The following is a 19,975-nucleotide window of genomic DNA, read 5'->3' on the forward strand; positions in this document are numbered from 1 at the left end:
TTTTCTTCCTTTATTTTTGCCATCGATTCACTGGACTTACCAGGGGAGAAGAAGTTTAGAAGTAGACCTTAAATTAATCTATTGATCTCGCTGGTTAGTGGTTATGCATTCATGTAAACGAAATCTATTTATTGATGATATTTTTTATCTGTTCTGTCTCCGTAATTTACTTTTAGCTTACCTTACTCGGGATTCGGGAATATTATAGCGGGTTAATTTATGACTGGGAAAATTAATGACCGGAAAAAATATGGCGGAATTTTCCAAAACCCACCAAGCATCAAAATGTATTATTACTAGTTTACCTTACTCGGGAATAGTATAGCGGTTTAATTTATGACTGGGAAAATTAATGACCGGGAAAAATATGGCGGAATTCACTTTATCCCAGTCATAATATTCCCGAGTAAGGTATGACAAGAGATATTGGCAGAAATTACAATGAAGTTTTGACATTTAGTTATTTGTTTTATAAAAATATTAGATTTGGGTGTTGTTTTTAGTTATCCCTTCTTTAGAACTTTTAATTAATATAAAGATATGACTTCGTCAAATAACCTAATGTCCCATTTTAAGCTATTCAATGAAGGTAATCAGCCTAATCTTGACCACTATTCTAACTTCTACTATAGTATCAAGTGAGTACCAAGAATTTATTAAATAAACTGACACTTATAAAGTTATAAAAATGTAATTAATTGATTAATTAATAAATCTACAACAACTTAATGATTTTAAAAATCTATCCAACATTCGGAGCATTCCTGTTCACGGGAAAGTTGTGAAATTGTAAAGCTATGATCAGTCTCGCCTTCGCGTCACTTTCTCGCTTTAACCCCAATCTGATCGCCTGACTGCCAGATCTATATATTAACTTAGCCATGTAACTTGACTTGTGATTAAAAATGGTGCTAGGCAATTTTCAATTTTGATTTAAAAAGGGATGATCTATTTCGGACAAGAGTTAAATAAATTAAACTGCCTGGTCGACTCTTTAGCAAGGATTCCTGCTAATAAAGTAATACTCTAATACTCTAATAGAACGTACAATTTTCAATTTTGTTCTGCAAGTCAACCAATATTGTAGCAACTTATATTATTTTCACTTTACATATATAACCCTTGTAACCACCTTGCTATATCTCAGAGGCAGGCAGAGCATCCGCATGCTATTCTTTCGTGGACCATCTAGGTCCAGTCTCTCTTAAAAACAGAAACAAAACAAAAACTTGTATTTGGTAATTTCATTACGATTTCAGAACACACTAAAGGGGAAAGAAATGTGATTAAATCAGATCATTTTATAATCAAGACAGTGTGGTACTTTTCCAAATTTAATATCAAAATTTTACTAAAAAACCAGCGAGTAACGAAACACTAGTTAAGTCTACTTCAGTGACCTTCAAAAATATAATTATGAAAAATGTAATAATCGGACGATTATACACAGGGATATGATTTTTAACTTTCATCACAAAACGATCAACACAATCATATTTTAAAAAAAATGATACAATCACAACCCAAAGAGTGAAGCAACGATATAAGCAGTAGCTGCACTGTATAGTGCTGAATATATAAAGATCTCCTGAAATCATTTCTTTAGAGATTTTGTAGTCACAATCACATATTATAAGTATAACATCATGCTTGGAACTGATTATATACTCTCGGCCCCAAAACCAATGTTATAACTAATATATATATTATTAAAATGTACTACCACGCGCGCAGGGAGCTTATATTCTGATGTTAGTTGTAGTTTTATAGGCCGTGTATCTGTTTATATAATTATAACATGTTGCTTGAACCAAAAACTAATTCTGTTTCCTCTGAAAGAATTTAATCTGAAAGTTCGTCCATGTTATTTAGTTATAGATGTAGAACAAGTCCAAATTAATAAACACGTAAAAAGTCAATGATAAGAAATACTGTAAGGTATTCGCAAAAATTAAGTGACATGATAACAATATAACGTTGATATGGAAATTTAGTGCCTCAAAAGGGACATTTTAAAAATGTCTCGTTGGGAAATAACGTATGCTGTCCAAAATAGCAAAGCCAAGGGAGTAGTTTATAAAGCATGCACACTGCGCAGACTATTGCCGTAGATTGGGGTCTGCAATTACTGAATTAGTATTTCTTCATCGTATTACTATAAGTATTAGGTGATATTTTAATAGAGGATAGAGGTTCCTCCATACCAGCTTACTTATTGATTGATTTCTGCACAGTAAACAATGGATCAGCCACTTATAGTTATAGTTCAAGTTGTACTGTGCCACCCACTTTCCAAAGAGCAAGCTGGTAAGTGGTAATGGTATAGTGGTATTGCTATTCATTGTGGATATTTGTTATATAACTGGTTAGAATTTTGCCAAAACTCAGATATGGGGATGAAAATGTCACGTGTGGTGTCTGGATAATGGCATTGCGATGGCAAATTCATTTTCTGTGCACCTGAGCGGTCGAAAGGACGTTGAACGTCAGCTATAATATAATATTTTAAGTTTGACAATGGTTGCAAAATAGAACTACAAGTGCGACAAACTTAATTTTAAAACTGATCCTCATTGGTTGGAAAAGTCCGTCTCGCATTTTCTAAGACAGTGCTCAGCTATTGCTCAACTTAAATGGAAATTATTTTCAGAAATATTACCTCTCTGTCAACAGGTCAACGATATCTTCGACAACCAACATAATTATATCATTGTAAACTTTGCAGTTTGCAACCTACACCGAGCGTGTTAATATTGTGTCCGAATCACTGGATCAGACCGGAGTAACCTAAAACTTATTTCGTTCGGCTGCATGGTTCTCTTCTTATGGGCTCAACTTCTCTCCAAAATTAAAAAAGCAAAAGAAAAACAAGGACTAATTTAACAGTTAACTTAACACAAATAAATCAATGGAAACAAAAATTGATCCTATCCGTGACTGATCTTTGAACTGTATAGTTCTCTAACTTCTCTAACCGAATATCGCAGAACTTGACATATGAACTGCGTTATAACGCACCTCGCTATAACACGAACCTCCTTACATAACGCGGTTTTTTGGGCAAAATGTGAAGGAAAAATAGGACACAACCTTAAAATTGCATGGATTGATGCTCTACAAAGCTCCTCCTAAGAGAACATTAAGTGCAAATGCAATATGTGCATCAAAAACTGATCAAACTTTGTAATAACGCAGACCCCGCTATAGCGCGTTATATTGGTATAATTATAAACTCTTTCCTCCCTCAAATATGTGCGTTAAATTGCGAGGAAATAAAGAGTCGAGTATGGATGCTGATTGCTACTTCATAGTAAGTTAATATCCAACCCATGACCTAAAAGGGATCTGCTAGACTTACTGCACGTGTTATTCTGCAATTGCAAAAATTTGCAATTCCGAGAAACTATATATCTGTCGGTTGCCACCTATAAGTATAAGTATTTAGCATTATCATTAAATGGTGGCCTGCAGTTCATGGTTGGTTTCAAAGCACCCACTGAACCTCAAAACTTAATTTTAAACTGATCCTCATTGGTTGGAAAAGTCCGTCTCGCATTTTCTAGGACAGTGCTCAGCTATTGCTCAACTTATATGGAAATTAAGTTGAGTGCAAAGGAAGCTGCGTCCACCGTTGCACTCGAGTATGTGCACCAAAAACTGACCTAAGATCAAACTTTGTTATAACGCGGCCGATCCCGCTATAACGCGTTGTATTGGTATAATTATAAACTCTTTCTTCCCTCGAATATGTGCGTTAAATTTCGAGGAAATAAAGACTCGAGTATGGATCTGCTGATTGCTTACTTCACGTGTTTTTCGGCAATTGCAAAAAGTTGCAATTCCGAGAAACTATAAATCTGTCGGTTGCCACCTTATAGTATTTAGCAATATTATTAAATGGTGGCCTGGAGTTGGTTGGTTTCAAAGCACCCACTGAACCTCAAAAGGAAGCTGCGTCCACCGTTGCACCTAACGTATAATGGCGTTCCTCAAATCTAGGGTAATGATATAAAGGCACATATCCTAATATCGTTACCACATCTTACAATGGTGACCAACTGGTAGTTGCACAATTTTGGAATGGTATGGGACCCAATTAAGACATATCAATAGATCTTACCCTACTCTCAAGATAGACCTGCAGACGGGGATATTACAGTGATAGCATTTACAAATAAATACGCGTCTCGTATATAATTGTGTGGGCAACTCCGAACATAATGGCATCTTTATCATACCCGGGTCCCGGCTGAACGATAAAATCTAAACGTAAAAATGATGGTCACGTCGTCAAGAAATGATTGCTTGAAAACCGGGAACACCGTGCAATTTAGTTATAGATAATGGCAGAGTGCAACTTGTATTTTACCCACGAGCGAGTTAAGTATTTGGGGGCGTCAGTAAATTCACCTGTCTAGACGTTCACATGAGCGATGTGAGTGGGTGCAGTGAGTATGATCATAGACCTTCCAGTGACAAACTTAAATGGTTATAATAGGTTCATGACCGACTGCACGATTTAATGATTATATATACGCGGGTCAGCAGGTGGGCGTTAATCTAATATCTTCTTCTGATTGGTCGGCGTCGACAGTAAGCCTTCCTTACGGTGGTTTTCACAACGCGTCCCCATTTCCCCAACTCCTGCTGCTGGAGAGAGAGACTTCCAAATTATATACCATAAATATATTAAACATATATATCGACAACATACTCCGAGAGTCGTGAAGTTCTGTTACCACTGCCCCTGGTGCAACCCCGCTGGGTTAACGACGGAGAGACAGGGACTTCCAGGGGAGGTCATGGCCTGCTACATGCAACTCGTAGGAGTATGCAATCTTCCTGTAATGTCACAGTAGACCGCTCCTCTATCGGTTTTTTGAGAGGCCGATCCAAAACCAAATCCTGGAGTTACACAGGACATGGAAGCCTGTGAACGTGTTAAATCCTGGGGTTACACGAGACGCGCGGTAGCCTGTGAGCCTGTGAACGTGTTAAATCCAGGGGTTACACGAGACGTGGTAGCCTGTGAGCGTGTAGACCGCTCCTCTATCGTTGTTTTGAGTGTCCGATACAAAACCAAATCCTAGGGTACACAAGACGTGGAAGCCTGTGAGCGTGTTAGAGTCTGTTAGCGTCCTGGGGTTACACGAGACGTGGTAGCCTGTGAGCGTGTAGACCGCTCCTCTATCGTTGTTTTGAGTGTCCGATCCAAAACCAAATCCTAGGGTACACAAGACGTGGAAGCCTGTGAGCGTGTTAGAGTCTGTTAGCGTCCTTGGGTTACAAGAGACGTGGTAGCCTGAGAGCGTGTAGACCGCTCCTCTATCGTTGTTTTGAGCGTCCGATACAAAACCAAATCCTGGCGTTACACTAGACGAGTAGACGTTCATGAAGCCTGTGAGCGTGTTTATAGTTTCCTGCGGAAGGTGTTATTATCCTGCGGACGGCGTTAGTTGCCTGTGGGAAGAGCGGTTATGCTGCGGTTCTAAGGTTAGTAGAGGCTCTTAGAGCCTTTCCTTTGTTGTAGAGATGACTAGTCCCTTCCTTTGCTTAGGTTAGAAACACCCATGCACCTCCCGTTCGAGCCACCCACCCCACACCGTGTGGAGGTTCAGTGAGGTTTTCGTGGGGCGTGAATCTAACATCATGATTAGCATCACTAGTATGAGCTACCACTTTACTAGTATAGTATGTTGTTTGTGGCAATCCTCAAACTGCTAAATGCTTCGGCCAGAATCACCACCAATTCTAAATTATGTAAAAATAGGCTGTTATATAATCTACTGATTTGTATGTTTGTTTGTTTATAGAACCCGCGTCCTCAATCTCGCGTCGTATACAGATGGCACACATCAAGGGTATCGATTAAGTTTTTTGAGCTTTCTGTAAAACTGCAGTTATAATTGTACTAAAATATTTATATTAGTAATTTTGATCGATATCAAAATATTGGTACTTACACTCACATTTTACGGGCACACTGAGTGCGACAATCCTTCATTCAATTTTATGAGCATAGTAGGATCCGTGTGACAAATATCTGTTGTAAAGGAGTATACGCAAACTGCTAAATGCTTCAAGCTATGGTTCTTTGACTCGCACCATATTTGTACTGTTTTATACCAGAGAAGAGAGGTCATTGTAGATCCTGATGGAAACGGAATCCACCTAACAGTACTGTCCAAGAGAGAGATAGCTCGCTCTCTTGCTACCTGTGTCAAAGAATTTATGGGGCGCAGCTACTTAATTCGAAAACACTGGCCGCTAAGACGGGAGTATGTTTCTTCATTGGGCAGACCTTAGAACAGCAATACAATCTACAAACATACTACATCGAAAATTTGGACATAATTATTAATCTACTAAGAATCGTACAGTATACGAACCATGTCTTATCTGCACCAGCTTGCGGCTAATCGAAATCTTATCTTTACTAAGTTGAACCACGTAATCAGACCACTAAGTACATACACTTACAAGTTACAAATACAGAATACAAGTCACATTCACATCTCACATACTTCAATTAACTTTTTAAACTTATTCCCACAGAACAACACATAACTGAATCGATTTCTCTAGTTAGGAGCTGAAGTTAGGGACCCGGACAGAGTGTTCACAAAACCTCGCACGTTTTCTCACTCTTCCCTGGCCCCATTTTCTTGGCTCACTCATCTGGAGTAGATACTTTCAGTGACTGTTTTTCCGTGTACTTTATTATATATTAATATACAGTAGCAAACCTGTATCTACATTTAAACAAGAGTATCATTTACAGCCAAAAAATGGTAGTTATCCGAAGTAGTAAAAATAGCTGTAAGGCCTGTACAAAGCGCCTAGTCTCACACAAGATAAGCATCACTTGTAGTATTTGTTATATGACATATCACCCAAAATGTGCTCACCTAACACCTAGCGACATAACTGAACTTACTGGAGAATGGTCTTGCTACAGCTGCATTTCAGAAATTCTTCCAGTGGGCGCCGTCATGCCTCTATTACCATCACGGCCTATACAAATCCCAGTCTCAAATAAACGAGAAAAATGTCACACTTGCACAAAAATTGGGAATATAAGACAAATGACCAAGTGTTGCTACTGTGACAACCTATCCCACACAAGATGTTCTGCTGGCTCAACAGGCTGCAAAGAATGCTTGAGAAAAATTTTCCCAGCATATGATGTCTCCATTAGACAGCTTCACATGATAAATTTCAGTAACACTATTAGGTTTAACCCCTTTAATCGCGACCACCTATCAAATCAAATAGGTGATCGTGATGATACTGATGCTGATTTGAATCCATGGGAAACAACGTCTAGTCTTCTAAATAACTGCAAATATTATACCGCGAAAGCGATAAAAAATACGAAGGAGTATGAATTAAAAGTTTTCTCGCTAAACGTTAGGTCACTTAATGGGACCATTGAAGAATTTCGGGAGAATATAGATCAATACACAAAATACGACGTTCTCTGCTGACTGCTTCAATGAAACAAATTGTAACACGGAATGTTTGCCTTTTCAGGGAGAGGAGCTCGAACTATACTAGACGGTTTCTATCCACCGTATGATCAGACTCCCGCAAGAGCGTCAAATCGTGGTGGAGGATTAGTCATATATGTTAACAAAAAACTATGTGAATTATCTGACATAAACGTTAAGAGCGCTCTATGTTGCCACGATAATCCTAAGATAGGAGAATTCTTGGTTGCAGAACTTACCTTGAAAGGGCACAAAAACGCGTTAATCTGTAATATATATCGCTCTCCAAGTGGGGATTTGAATGGTTTCCTCCGTAACTTAGCAAGACATCGAAACAAAAATATCATACTGGCCGGTGATACTAACATAGACCTACTTGATTACGGGAGAATAGACTCTGTTACTAAGAGTAAGTATGTGGACACTCTAGCAGAGCATGGTTTCGCTCCTGTGATATCAAGACCAACTAGAGTCACAGATCACAGTGCGACTATCATTGACCATATTTTCGTCAATAATTGCCACGCTGTTACAAAATCGGGAGTAATTTCTGAATCAATCTCTGACCACTTGGCAACTTTTGTCACAATTATGGTTGATCAGAATAGGCTCAGTTGTTAACTTCAAGAAGATACCACAGAAACATCTTCTCGAGTAATAAACGATGACAGTATCAAAAAGTTCGAGAACGACATTTCTGCGGTAGACTGGAACTTGGTTAATAACTATGATTCTGTAGATGAAAAATTTGAGGCTTTCGATAAAAAATATAGTGAACTATACGACAGAAATTTCCCAATTAAGGCAAAAAAGAGTAAACCAGGCCGCCGTAAAAACACAAAGCCGTGGATCCAAGAATGGTTACGGTGCGCGTGTGATCGCAAAAATAAATTTTATGAAGATTTTGTCACAAACCCGACCACTGAAAATGATATTAGGTACAAGAAAATGAAGAAATTTGTGAATAAACACGTGGATAAGGCCAAAAACAAATATTACAACGCGTACTTTACAAAATATTCTAGCGACAGCAGAAAACAATGGCAAATGGTTAATAACTTGTTTATGTTAAACAGAAAGAAAAAAGGCAAAATTAAGATAAACAAAATTAACTATAATGGGAGCGAGATAACAGATTCTCAGCAAATTGCGAATAGCTTCAATGACTATTTCTGCAATATAGCTGAGACTCTTAAGAGAGAAAATGGTCTCGTATGCTCTGAGGGCCGGACTATCGTAACAGAAACTCAAGATAGCAAATGCCAGCGGAGCATGAATCTAGAAGATTCGTCCGCATCAGAAATAATTGAAATAGTTAAGGGTTTGAAGATTAAGTCGACTTCTGATATGAGTATACTTCCCCTGAAAAAAGTGAGCAATATACTTGCACCAGTGCTTAGCTGCCTAGTCTCTGCGTCTCTACATCAGGGGAAGTTAAAAGTTTCCACATAAATTGAAAATCGCGAAAGTAATTCCACTTCACAAAGGTGGGTCACGTGCTGAAGTTTCAAACTATCGACCTATCTCACTACTCTCATGTTTCTCAAAAATCTTTGAAAAAATTATGCAAGCGCGACTATTAGATCACTTAAAGACAGAGAAAATCCTATTTGACTCTCAATACGGATTTCGGGCTGGGCAGAGCTGCGAACATGCTTTACTAGAAGCCCAAAACCATATTCACAGGGCACTAGAAAAAAAGCAGGTCACAGCACTGCTTCTATTGGACTACAGCAAGGCCTTTGACATGGTTGACAGCAGTATTCTTCTGAGAAAACTTGAGCACTATGGAGTTCGGGGGTTGGCTTTATCTTGGTTTGACTCATATCTAACCGATAGAGAGCAATACGTGAGCGTCAACAACTGCAAGTCCTCTCACCTCAAACTTAACTACGGAGTACCACAGGGCTCCATTCTCGGACCAATTCTGTTCATAATTTACATCAACGACCTTCCTCAGATTAGTAGTTTAGCTAAACATATTTATTTCGCTGACGACGCAAACCTAATAATAAGTACAGATACATTTGAACAACTTAATGCAATGGTGAATGAGATTCTGACTTTGATAATTGATTGGGCTACTAATAACGGGCTTAAATTAAATGCTAGCAAAACTAAATATATGATCTTTACAAATAAGAAAACTGAGGATATAGAAATCTACATGGGAGATGAACGACTAAAGCAAAGTTATCACGAAAAGTTTCTTGGCGTGATCATTGATACCAAGCTAAATTGGGCCCACCACATTAGACATTTAGCCACTAAAGTATCTAGAAATGCGGGCATTCTCTACAAACTCAAAGGCTCAGTACCTAACAAAGCACTCAAGTTGATATACAACAGCTTTGTTCAGTCTCACTTGTACTACTGCTGCACAGTTTGGGGAACAAGATCGCTAAACTCCATTAAAAGAGTCTTCTCGGCCCAGAAAAAGGGCATTCGCGCTGCAGATAACCAATACCACCGCTATTTTTATGACAAAGATCTGAATAGCACACCTTCACACATAAAGGAAATTTTCAATAAACTAGAAGTATTAGCTTTACCGAACGTGATAGCTAAATGTATATTATGCTTAATGCACAAAGTTTATTCTAACACTGCACCACCAAATATTATAAGAATGTTCACTGTTTCAAACTTAAACGCACCTAGAAGAGAACCTGAGTTCTTTGCAGTACCATTTAACCGTTTATGTAATTCAGACAAGAGCATTTCTTACATTGGGCCTAAGTTATATAACAAAACAGTCAACATTATTAACAAGGACATAAAATACGTCACCACTTGCCTACAAGACAAATTCCTAAATTCATTCAAGTCTACAGTCAGCAAGCATGTGCTTACTGCACAAGCACTTAACCCGGATGACAAGGACTGGAACAACTCAAATTTCGTATTTTTAGAAATTTAAATAATTTGGTACAACATACGTTGATCATAATAACGAGCAACAAAACTTTAACCTCATAACGAAATATGACTATCTTCGAGCATTTTTTTTACAATGCTATCGATACCGCGCAATTTCACTGTCATTTACAACTTTTAAAAGATAAAAATATCACCGCGCATTCTTCAGACCCTGTGTCGCTGTTCTAAATTTATGTCAAGAGATAAGAGTTATTCAAAAATGTTTAATAGTACTATTTAAATTTGCTAATAGCATAATCATACTTTATACATTATTAATATTTTATACATTGTGTGCATATATTTATATTTGATTGTAATTAAAGATTTTAAGGCGTTAGTGCCGAGTAATGCCTTCGGGTAGTGCTCCTCAATCAATCAATCAATCAAACGCGGGTAGTGTTCACTTTTCTGATATCGACTGCGTGTCCTAGTCCTACATACTTTAAAATTGCAAATTGATCCCAAAGTTTTACACTATGTACTGGGATTTTACAAACAGAGTGACTAATTAAATAAATAAATTCACTATATTCTTGATACAGTAAAACCCCGATTTAACGCGCCCTGATTTAACGCAAACCCCGATTTACCGCGGCAATTTCCTTTCTCCCAAATAGGGCTTAACATACACAGGAGGGGCAAAGTGCAAAGAAACTGCTGCTCACTGCTGCTCACTGCTGCTCACTGCTGCTCACTGCTGCTCACAGTGAGCAAGCAAAACCCCGATTTACCGCAAACCCCGATTTACCGCAAACCCCGATTTACCGCGGCTATTTCCTTTCCCAAAACTCCGCAGTAATTAATCGGCGTTTTACTGTAAAACTATAATTTAGTAATATAAAATGATGTAATCTTTCGAAATGTCAATTTATTACCTGGTTGCTTTGATTTACTCTGAACTAAATGTGAATAATGCTGCAATTTTTAATTGCTCAAATACCTATGAATTATAATTTTCTAGCAATAAATCCCAATTTTTAAATCGACAATTCTTCGCAATTTTTTTCCCTGATAAAGACTAAAAGAAATGAGTATCATCTAATGACACTATCAACTTATTTCAAAATTATATGCTTTGCTACTGCAGTTACCTTGGTTCAATTTTACTGCAAAGCAATTACGATGGCAATGTAACTATGTACTTTCCTTCAAACCACCCAAAACTTACTACTTTACCAGCTAACCAACCCATTATAAACAATAAGAATAGTCACTAGAAGATAGTTAGAGGTTGGTAAGATTGAGGGTAACCAATCATGGTGACCCTCGAAGTTTAGCACCCTAAAAGTATTGATTTTTGTCAGCAAAAGTTAAAGATTTTACTACAAAGCAAAGTCGATTGCATTGTAAACTTTTAACTGCTTTCCTTCAAAGCACCTTTAACCAGCAAATCAACCAATCACAAACAAAGTGAGATATCCCGAGAAATTCTATAACAGCTTTATAATTGTAAAAATTCAATTCTCGGCTAAGATTATTTTTTCTTGTAGCTTAAAAGCAGCCCTGTGCTAAAATGCTCCCATAACTGAACACGTTGACGAATACAAACGCTCTAAAGGTGTTAATATATGAGCGTATTAGAGGTGAAAAATCATTTTGGATGAGACTTTTTATAAGTGGATGAGTGATACGACAGGTTTTTATATCTGATTACCCAGCTTGCTGAACTACTATCTAACTTCTTTTAAATTAAGTCTCAGTGTGAGCTGTGGACAGGGCACAGAGGAAATTTATTTTCTTCGAAATTAAATTTCCACTATAGCAAGGTTTAATGCATAATTATTAGCGTAACTCATTACAAATTAATTAAGTAGCACCTTCCTGAATAGTTTCAAGTTGATTTGATAAACCTACAAAAAGTTTATACGCAAAAACACGCAGTTTTTCTAGTTTTTTGCAATTTTGACCGTGACAATCTTACTTTATATAAAGCGAGACGATATATATCCGTACCATTTTACTGACACCACGGCATCAACTTTAACACGACTTTTCGCAAAAACCGTGAAACTTTTTTGACTGGGTCAAATGTATAAATAGTCTTCAAATCAGCATGAAAAAATAAAAAAATAGGCCAAGAAATAAAAATGTTAGTGCCAAAAATTTGGACCCCCAAGTGTTGTCAAAAACGCGAATTAAATAGGTAATAATTTATTTAGTCTCTCGAGTCTTGACACCACTTATATTATTAAGGGTTAGACGGGTTCCTGCTAGTTCACTAAATACATATGTAATACCGATTACACCATCGTTTTTAACGCGTTAAAATGATCTAGCAACCAGTTCATATTAAAAATGTCCAAAACAGTTCCCTATTAATCTTATGTGAGCAGTTTTTGATAAATTTAGACGTGAATCGCTTAATTAAATCTTTAGACTACTTTAAATTGATTCAGCGGTAAAGAATACTTTTTTAAAAACAACAACAACATATGGGTTTTATTATTTTAATGTTCGAGCAGATATTCCCAAATAATCCCCGTAACAGGCTGTGGTTACCCGGCCCAGAAATTGAAGCTGCATTTTGGCAAACCAATATTACAGTAACAATAGGTAGTGCGCCATCGACAGTGAGCCGCGCGTGCCGACTGTAGGATGTTTTTTTAGCGCTAATTTCGGCCAGCACAATTTTCTTCAAACAAATAGATATTAGGTATCCTTCCCGACCTCTGATTGCAACAAAAATTGGTAAGCTTATCTCATAGACTTACAAGGAAAGTGTCCGAAAAGTTTAAAGCATATCCAACCATCAGACATTATGTTACAGCTAAAAGCAGCGTATTTTGCCCCATTTTGATCACTACATCAACTCCGATATCCACCAAATTTTTCGGACAGTCGTGAAAGCCCTATTGGAAGGTCGTCGCCAATTTTCAGAATGATCTCATTCAAGGAACTGAAGATATATACAAATAATACGACAAAAATCAACGAATTTGGTCAAATTTGGTCAAATTACGCAGCTAATTTTGCTCCAAAAGCCGCGCACCATCGAATATGGCACCTAGGCGAAACTCACTGATCTTTCCAAAAAGGTATGACAATTATTTGGTATTGTGAAAATTCTCACAGTCTCTAGAAAACAATGGTACAACAAATTTTTAAATCCGAGCAAGTTTATTTTTATGGTGCACCCCCTAGTAACAAGAATTGCGCCCGTTGTTTCGTTTTGGCGGACGCTAGATTTCCATTCACTATAACTATAAATATAATCCAATCAGCTCACTTCATAATAATAATATTGATACACATCAGTACACTATACTACGCATGCCACCTACATAAATTGGGCTTATTACCTAATACTATATAGTATATACTACATATTATACATTAAAATACAGTCGCGCCGCGCATTCATTGACAGGCTAGCTATATACATCATATCTCCGCAAGCAATACTCGCGCGCTGCACTGCACGCTAGTTGACATGGTTACTAACGGAAGTACGTACCGACGACATATTTTAACCCACCTACAACGTTCTCCAAAATCCACGTTTTTCTGCAAAAACGTCCATTCGTAACCTTTCACTATTGCCTTTTTATAAATAAAAAGGGTGAACGGAAAAAATTAGAAGCGCATAGTATCCTACGTAAGTTTATGGGACTATATATACAGGGTGTACCACAGAAAGTGTGACTTTTTTGAGAAATGATACAAAATATTATGAAGGAGCAGTTGCTAAAATCTCTTCATCACATTGTGTCACTACGTGTCGAATTTATGCATACCAAATTTCAACTTCAAGTCCCTATTAATTTTTGATTTCTCACAAATCGCTATTTTGTTATGTTTTCTAGCCGTTGAAAAACAAAATAAAGTTTAGCAATGCTTGGGAGAATGATCATCCCCGCTGCCGGCTGCAGCAAGTGAAGCTTATGAATTTAATGATGGTAAAATGGTGATCTTTACTCGTGTTATCAGTTGTTGATAAGTTGATAGTTATACTATTAATGCTTCTATCGATGTTACCAGACATATACCAGTTTCCTGGAAAATGGGGATTCATCAAGTTTAATAAATGGTATCATTTTATTTTGTCAACTCAGTAAAGAGAACCGCAAGTTTAATAGCACCAGCTATGAACTTAATGTCAATGATAAGATTATAGAATTCGCTTGGGGTCCACTATTATAATAGTGCACTGATCTCAAACAGGGGGTTGGGATTTATTTTGATTATATTAGTATTTCTATCGAATATATTTTACTAAACGGATTTTTGACCGTAGAAACGAATGAAAGTGGTCAGGTATAAAGATTGGATTGATTTTAATGTGTATTTTAATTAACTTAGTCTCACTTTGTGACTTCAACTACAGTGCCGGGCCAGGAGGGGACATGCACAAATTTTAAACTTTACTTATAGTCCACTCTCCCGGTAATATGTTGCAATCTGACCGGAAATGGCGATACTGTTATAGTTAATTAATAGTATTATTATTGTTAATAGTATTATTATAATTAATAGTATTATTATTACTAATAAGAAGGTATTAATAATACTTGATAAGGACCTGAGAATCCCAAGAAACCATGATAATATATTTGCTGTACGAGGGCTATGCTGATGAGGACTCAACGAAATGAAAGAAAGCTTTGGCAATCTGATATATCTCAGCAAGGCTAATATTAATAATATTAACAAATCAATAGTTATACAGCTTGGCATGCACCCCAGCTCATATCACCGCCCCACCATTTCATTGATGATAGAAATTAGAAATTAGAACGATCATTACAAAATTACATGTGTCTGATATAGTCTGACAAACCAATAACCTAGCCCATATAATAATAAATACGTTATTTATAATATATTACACAGTGTGCAGAATGCAGATAAACGTATTGAGTATGATATGATGATCCTTGCCGTTTTCCATATTCAGCTTTATAGACAATTTTGAAATTGTAACCAGATAACAAATAATATGATACAAATTTGATTTTGGGGAAAAAGTCCCAAACAACTCCTAGCTACAGAGTTCATTCAGATTTTTACAATTTCTTTGCGAGGACTTGAGAATGAAAGTGATATTTCTGAATGGAACTATATTGATTTATGAGTGACTAATCGAAATCGGACAGCAAAAGCTATAGGATTCTGGGGCAAAATTTGTAGTGTTCCCGTTGATATTGATATTATTATTATTCATTATTATAATACTATTAGTCACAGGAGGGGCTAAGTACTTACTACTTAACTACTATCGAGCTTCTGTATGGTCGATTGTATTAGAAATCGGAAATAGAGATCGTTGACAGGGTCACCGCGAGTAGGTGCAATCGATATCTCAACTAAAGTAATTAATTACAAATTATCTCACCTAAAGTAATTAATTAATTAATTAAAAACCGGTTCTTTTGCGATAGTCAAAACGCGACAACTAGCGCTGGATGGCGACAACTAGCGCTATCCAGCGCTAGTTGTCGCCATCCAGCGCTAGTTGTCGCTATCCAGCGCTGGATAACGCTGGCCAGCGCAAAATATATTTGTTCGATAATTGTCGCTATCCAGCGCTAGTTGTCGCCATCCAGCGCTAGTTGTCGCCATCCAGCGCTAGTTGTCGCTATCCAGCGCTAGTTGTCGCTGGCTATGCGACACTGTCGCACGCGATAGTTTGCGATGGCCAGCGCAACTAGATTGGCCATCGCAGAAAACAGAAAAAACCCAAAAAATTATTGTTTTTATAAAATTATTCTTCAAAAAAGCACAAACTTCAATAGCGAATATCTTTATGAAGGAGCAAGGTAGGAAAACTTTCCGGTAGATTTTCAGAATGCTTGAACAATTATCTAAGGTGAAAATGTCCTCAGATTTTGAATAAAATTACTCCTTAATGCTTTAAAATCGATTTGAAAAGTTGTTATTTTGTCAAAAATCAAGTTTTAAAAACACTTAAATTGATGACGTCATCAAGTGATGATGATGACGATAAATTATTTTTCGATATAATGTAAACTAAAGTATAAAAAATTATCTTCAAAACCTGTGGTTCGAAATGACTGTATCTTTTATACTTTTGAATCTACGGACACTTAAATGTAGGCTACAATTTACTGCAAAAGCGTCTATACATATATACATATATATATATATAGCTTCACGACAATCTGTTGTAAAACAGGGGTTCCAGAAAACCCACTTCCCGATACTCCTGCAACATGAAATTTTTTTTACAGTCGATTTGGACAAGGTCTAGACGCTCTGCAAAGTTTCAGATCTCTAACTCAATTTTAACATGGTTTTTAAGGCACCTGAATATGGCGATTTTTGGTTTTTTACCTAATTTCGTATAACATGCTGGCGCGTATTTTGCGCAAATTTCTTAAAAACCTCCACATAACTATTTCTTATTCCTGTCATCATTAACATTGAATTAGAATGTTTTGAACTTAAATATACCTGCTGAACTACTTTCGATGAGTCTTAATGCCTGGAAAACAATAAAGGGGATATAATAGTATAGGGGGTACATAGTGTTGTGAATATAAGGGCAACGGTTATGCTTGCCAGCATTGTGATATATCTTCACGACAATCTGTTGTAAAACAGGGGTTCCAGAAAACCCACTTCCCGATACTCCTGAAACATGAAATTTTTTTCACTGTCGATTTGGACAAGGTCTAGACGCCCTGCAAAGTTTCAGATCTCTAACTCAATTTTAACATGGTTTTTAAGGCACCTGAATATGGCGATTTTGGGTTTTTTACCTAATTTCGTATAACATGCTGGCGCGAATTTTGCGAAAATTTCTTAAAAACCTCCATATAACTATTTCTTATTCCTGTCATCTTTAACATTGAATTAGAATGTTTTGAACTTAAATGTACCTGCTGAACTACTTTCGAAAGAGTTTTAATGCCTGGAAAACAATAAAGGGGATATAATAGTATAGGGGGTAAATAGTATTGTGAATATAAGGGCGACGGTAATGCTTGCCAGCATTGTGATATATAGCTTCACGACAATCTGTTGTAAAACAGGGGTTCCAGAAAACCCACTTCCCGATACTCCTGCAACATGAAATTTTTTTTACAGTCGATTTGGACAAGGTCTAGACGCTCTGCAAAGTTTCAGATCTCTAACTCGATTTTAACATGGTTTTTAAGGCACCTGAATATGGCGATTTTGGGTTTTTTACCTTATTTCGTATAACATGCTGGCGCGTATTTTGCGCAAATTTCTTAAAAACCTCCACATAACTATTTCTTATTCCTGTCATCTTTAACATTGAATTAGAATGTTTTGAACTTAAATATACCTGCTGAACTACTTTCGATGAGTCTTAATGCCTGGAAAACAATAAAGGGGATATAATAGTATAGGGGGTACATAGTGTTGTGAATATAAGGGCAACGGTTATGCTTGCCAGCATTGTGATATCACGTGATCGATACAGTTTTTCGACAATATCTCGTCAGGATCAGAGCATTTTAACCCTATGTCATGGGGGTTGATTCGGAATTAGCGTTCGAAAATACATTGCATCGATTGAAGTTGGTTACAACCATCGGGGGCCCTTTTAGAACAATCTCGAAGATCGACTGTAGAGTGATTTAGCACGCTCGATATTAGTACTACTCGTCAGTCAGCGCTGGCCAGCGCAATATAGTTGCGATATTACTCGTCAGCTAGCGCTGGCCAGCGCTAGCTGACGAGTAATAGCGCAAAAATTTTGCGCTGGATATCGATGGCCAGCGCTGGCCAGCGCTGGCTATCGCTTAGCGCTGGCCAGCGCTAGTTGTCGCTATCCAGCGCTATTTTTCGCGACAATTATCGAAAATTTATCGAAAATTTATCAAAAATTGATATTTTGCGCTGGTTAGCGCTGGTTAGCGCTGGATAGTGCTGGCTAGCGCTGGATAGCGCTGGATAGCAACAACTAGCGCTGGCCAGCGCTAGTTGTCGCCATCCAGCGCTAGTTGTCGCTATCCAGCGCTGGCCAGCGCTAGGTAGTTATCGAACTGTTTTCTGCGATGGCCAGCGCTAGTTATCGAACTGTTTTCTGCGATGGCCAGTTGCGCTGGCCATCGCAAACTATCGCGTGCGACAGTGTCGCATAGCCAGCGACAACTAGCGCTGGATAGCGACAACTAGCGCTGGATGGCGACAACTTGCGCTGGATAGCGACAACTAGCGCTGGATAGCGACAATTATCGAACAAATATATTTTGCGCTGGCCAGCGTTATCCAGCGCTGGATAGCGACAACTAGCGCTGGATGGCGACAACTAGCGCTGGATAGCGCTAGTTGTCGCCATCCAGCGCTAGTTGTCGCGTTTTGACTATCGCAAAAGAACCTAAAAACATACAGCAATTAATTACGAATTAAGAGGACGTGCTGCGTGGAATATGCAGTATTCCCCTTCATAACACGCTTTTGTACAACGCGTTTACTGCATAATTTATAATATTACTAGCGGTTTTTCGGAAAAATGTTTCATCCCCTTTTACTTGGAGTCAACATTTTCAATTTGTATCCTTATTAGTTTGAACGAAATAGCGTTCTGGCATTTTATTCACTTCGTTCAAAATATGATGTTATTTTAGCTTTAAGATCATGATTAATTGTCAATTATGTCTCTTGTCATCTCTGCAATGCAAATAGCTCCTATGTTAGAGCTGATTTTAAAGCGACTAATCAGTGACCCTCTGTACAACGCAGTTATTTTACGATAAATCTATCATCCCAAAAACTGCGTTGTAAAGATCAGAGGGAGATATTACTGGGTGGCGCTCAGTCTGTCATTCCGCCGAATCTATATTGTTTTATATGAACATAATAGTCGGGGATCCCCAGGTAGAGGCCAGAGGGAGATACTGTATGCAGTATGTCAACTCATGCAAGGAAATGTTAATTTAAGCAATCACAAGCTATGAATAAATAAACCCTGTAAATTCTGCAGGTGTTAAGAGACTGTACTGCATGGATTTAATCTAAGAAAAAAGTAATTTATATTTGAGGGAGTAAAGTTATAACTATTGTATTTGTAAGGCTTAATTGCATAATATTGATTATTATCAACTACTAAATTAACACTGAGGAGAAATAAACAATATTGCTCGCATTTCTGTGGAATTTTATCGTTTGAAACAATTCACTAATTTTGAAAAATTAATATTTCTCTGGAAGCAAATATTTGTCGCGCTTGCCAAAACGTTTGAAGAGCATACTGCATAGAGATCGAATGAATGAATAAGGTATTTATTGGACTTGAAAATGAGTCTGGGAACTTAGGACATTGACTGGGAAAATAAATGTTAAATCGACGTAAATATTGAAAAAACTCACTTCCAATACCAGAGCGTGGCTTTTTAAACAGGCATCTAATATTTTGTTTATTCTCACGACTTCCATATTCACTTATTACTATTCAAGTATCTAGGGTATTTATATGTTATGAATATCTTTAAGATGAGAGCGATTGCTTTACTTCCTTTTGCTTTGGTTGTAAATCTGTAAATGTAATTGACTTGACGTCACACTGCATGGTAACTCCTTCATTTACATTTAACAAGCAGTTTGACAAGGCCCATTAAACAACCAAACTCTAT

General features: G+C 37.4%; 1 protein-coding gene across 1 annotated transcript in view; it reads left to right on the forward strand.

Moving 5' to 3' along the window:
* The first annotated feature begins 576 nt into the window (after positions 1-576).
* LOC134821802 (hemicentin-1-like) overlaps positions 577-19,975 on the forward strand; it is an 88,789-nt gene continuing 69,390 nt past the window's right edge. Inside the window, exon 1 of the mRNA XM_063832584.1 lies at positions 577-638. Coding sequence (XP_063688654.1) covers positions 584-638 — 55 coding nt within the window. The 5' untranslated portion in view covers positions 577-583. The remainder of the gene's footprint in view (positions 639-19,975) is intronic.

Source organism: Bolinopsis microptera, chromosome 10 (assembly GCF_026151205.1).
Source record: "Bolinopsis microptera isolate Bmic1 chromosome 10, MBARI_Bmic_1.0, whole genome shotgun sequence".
NCBI lineage: Eukaryota > Metazoa > Ctenophora > Tentaculata > Lobata > Bolinopsidae > Bolinopsis > Bolinopsis microptera.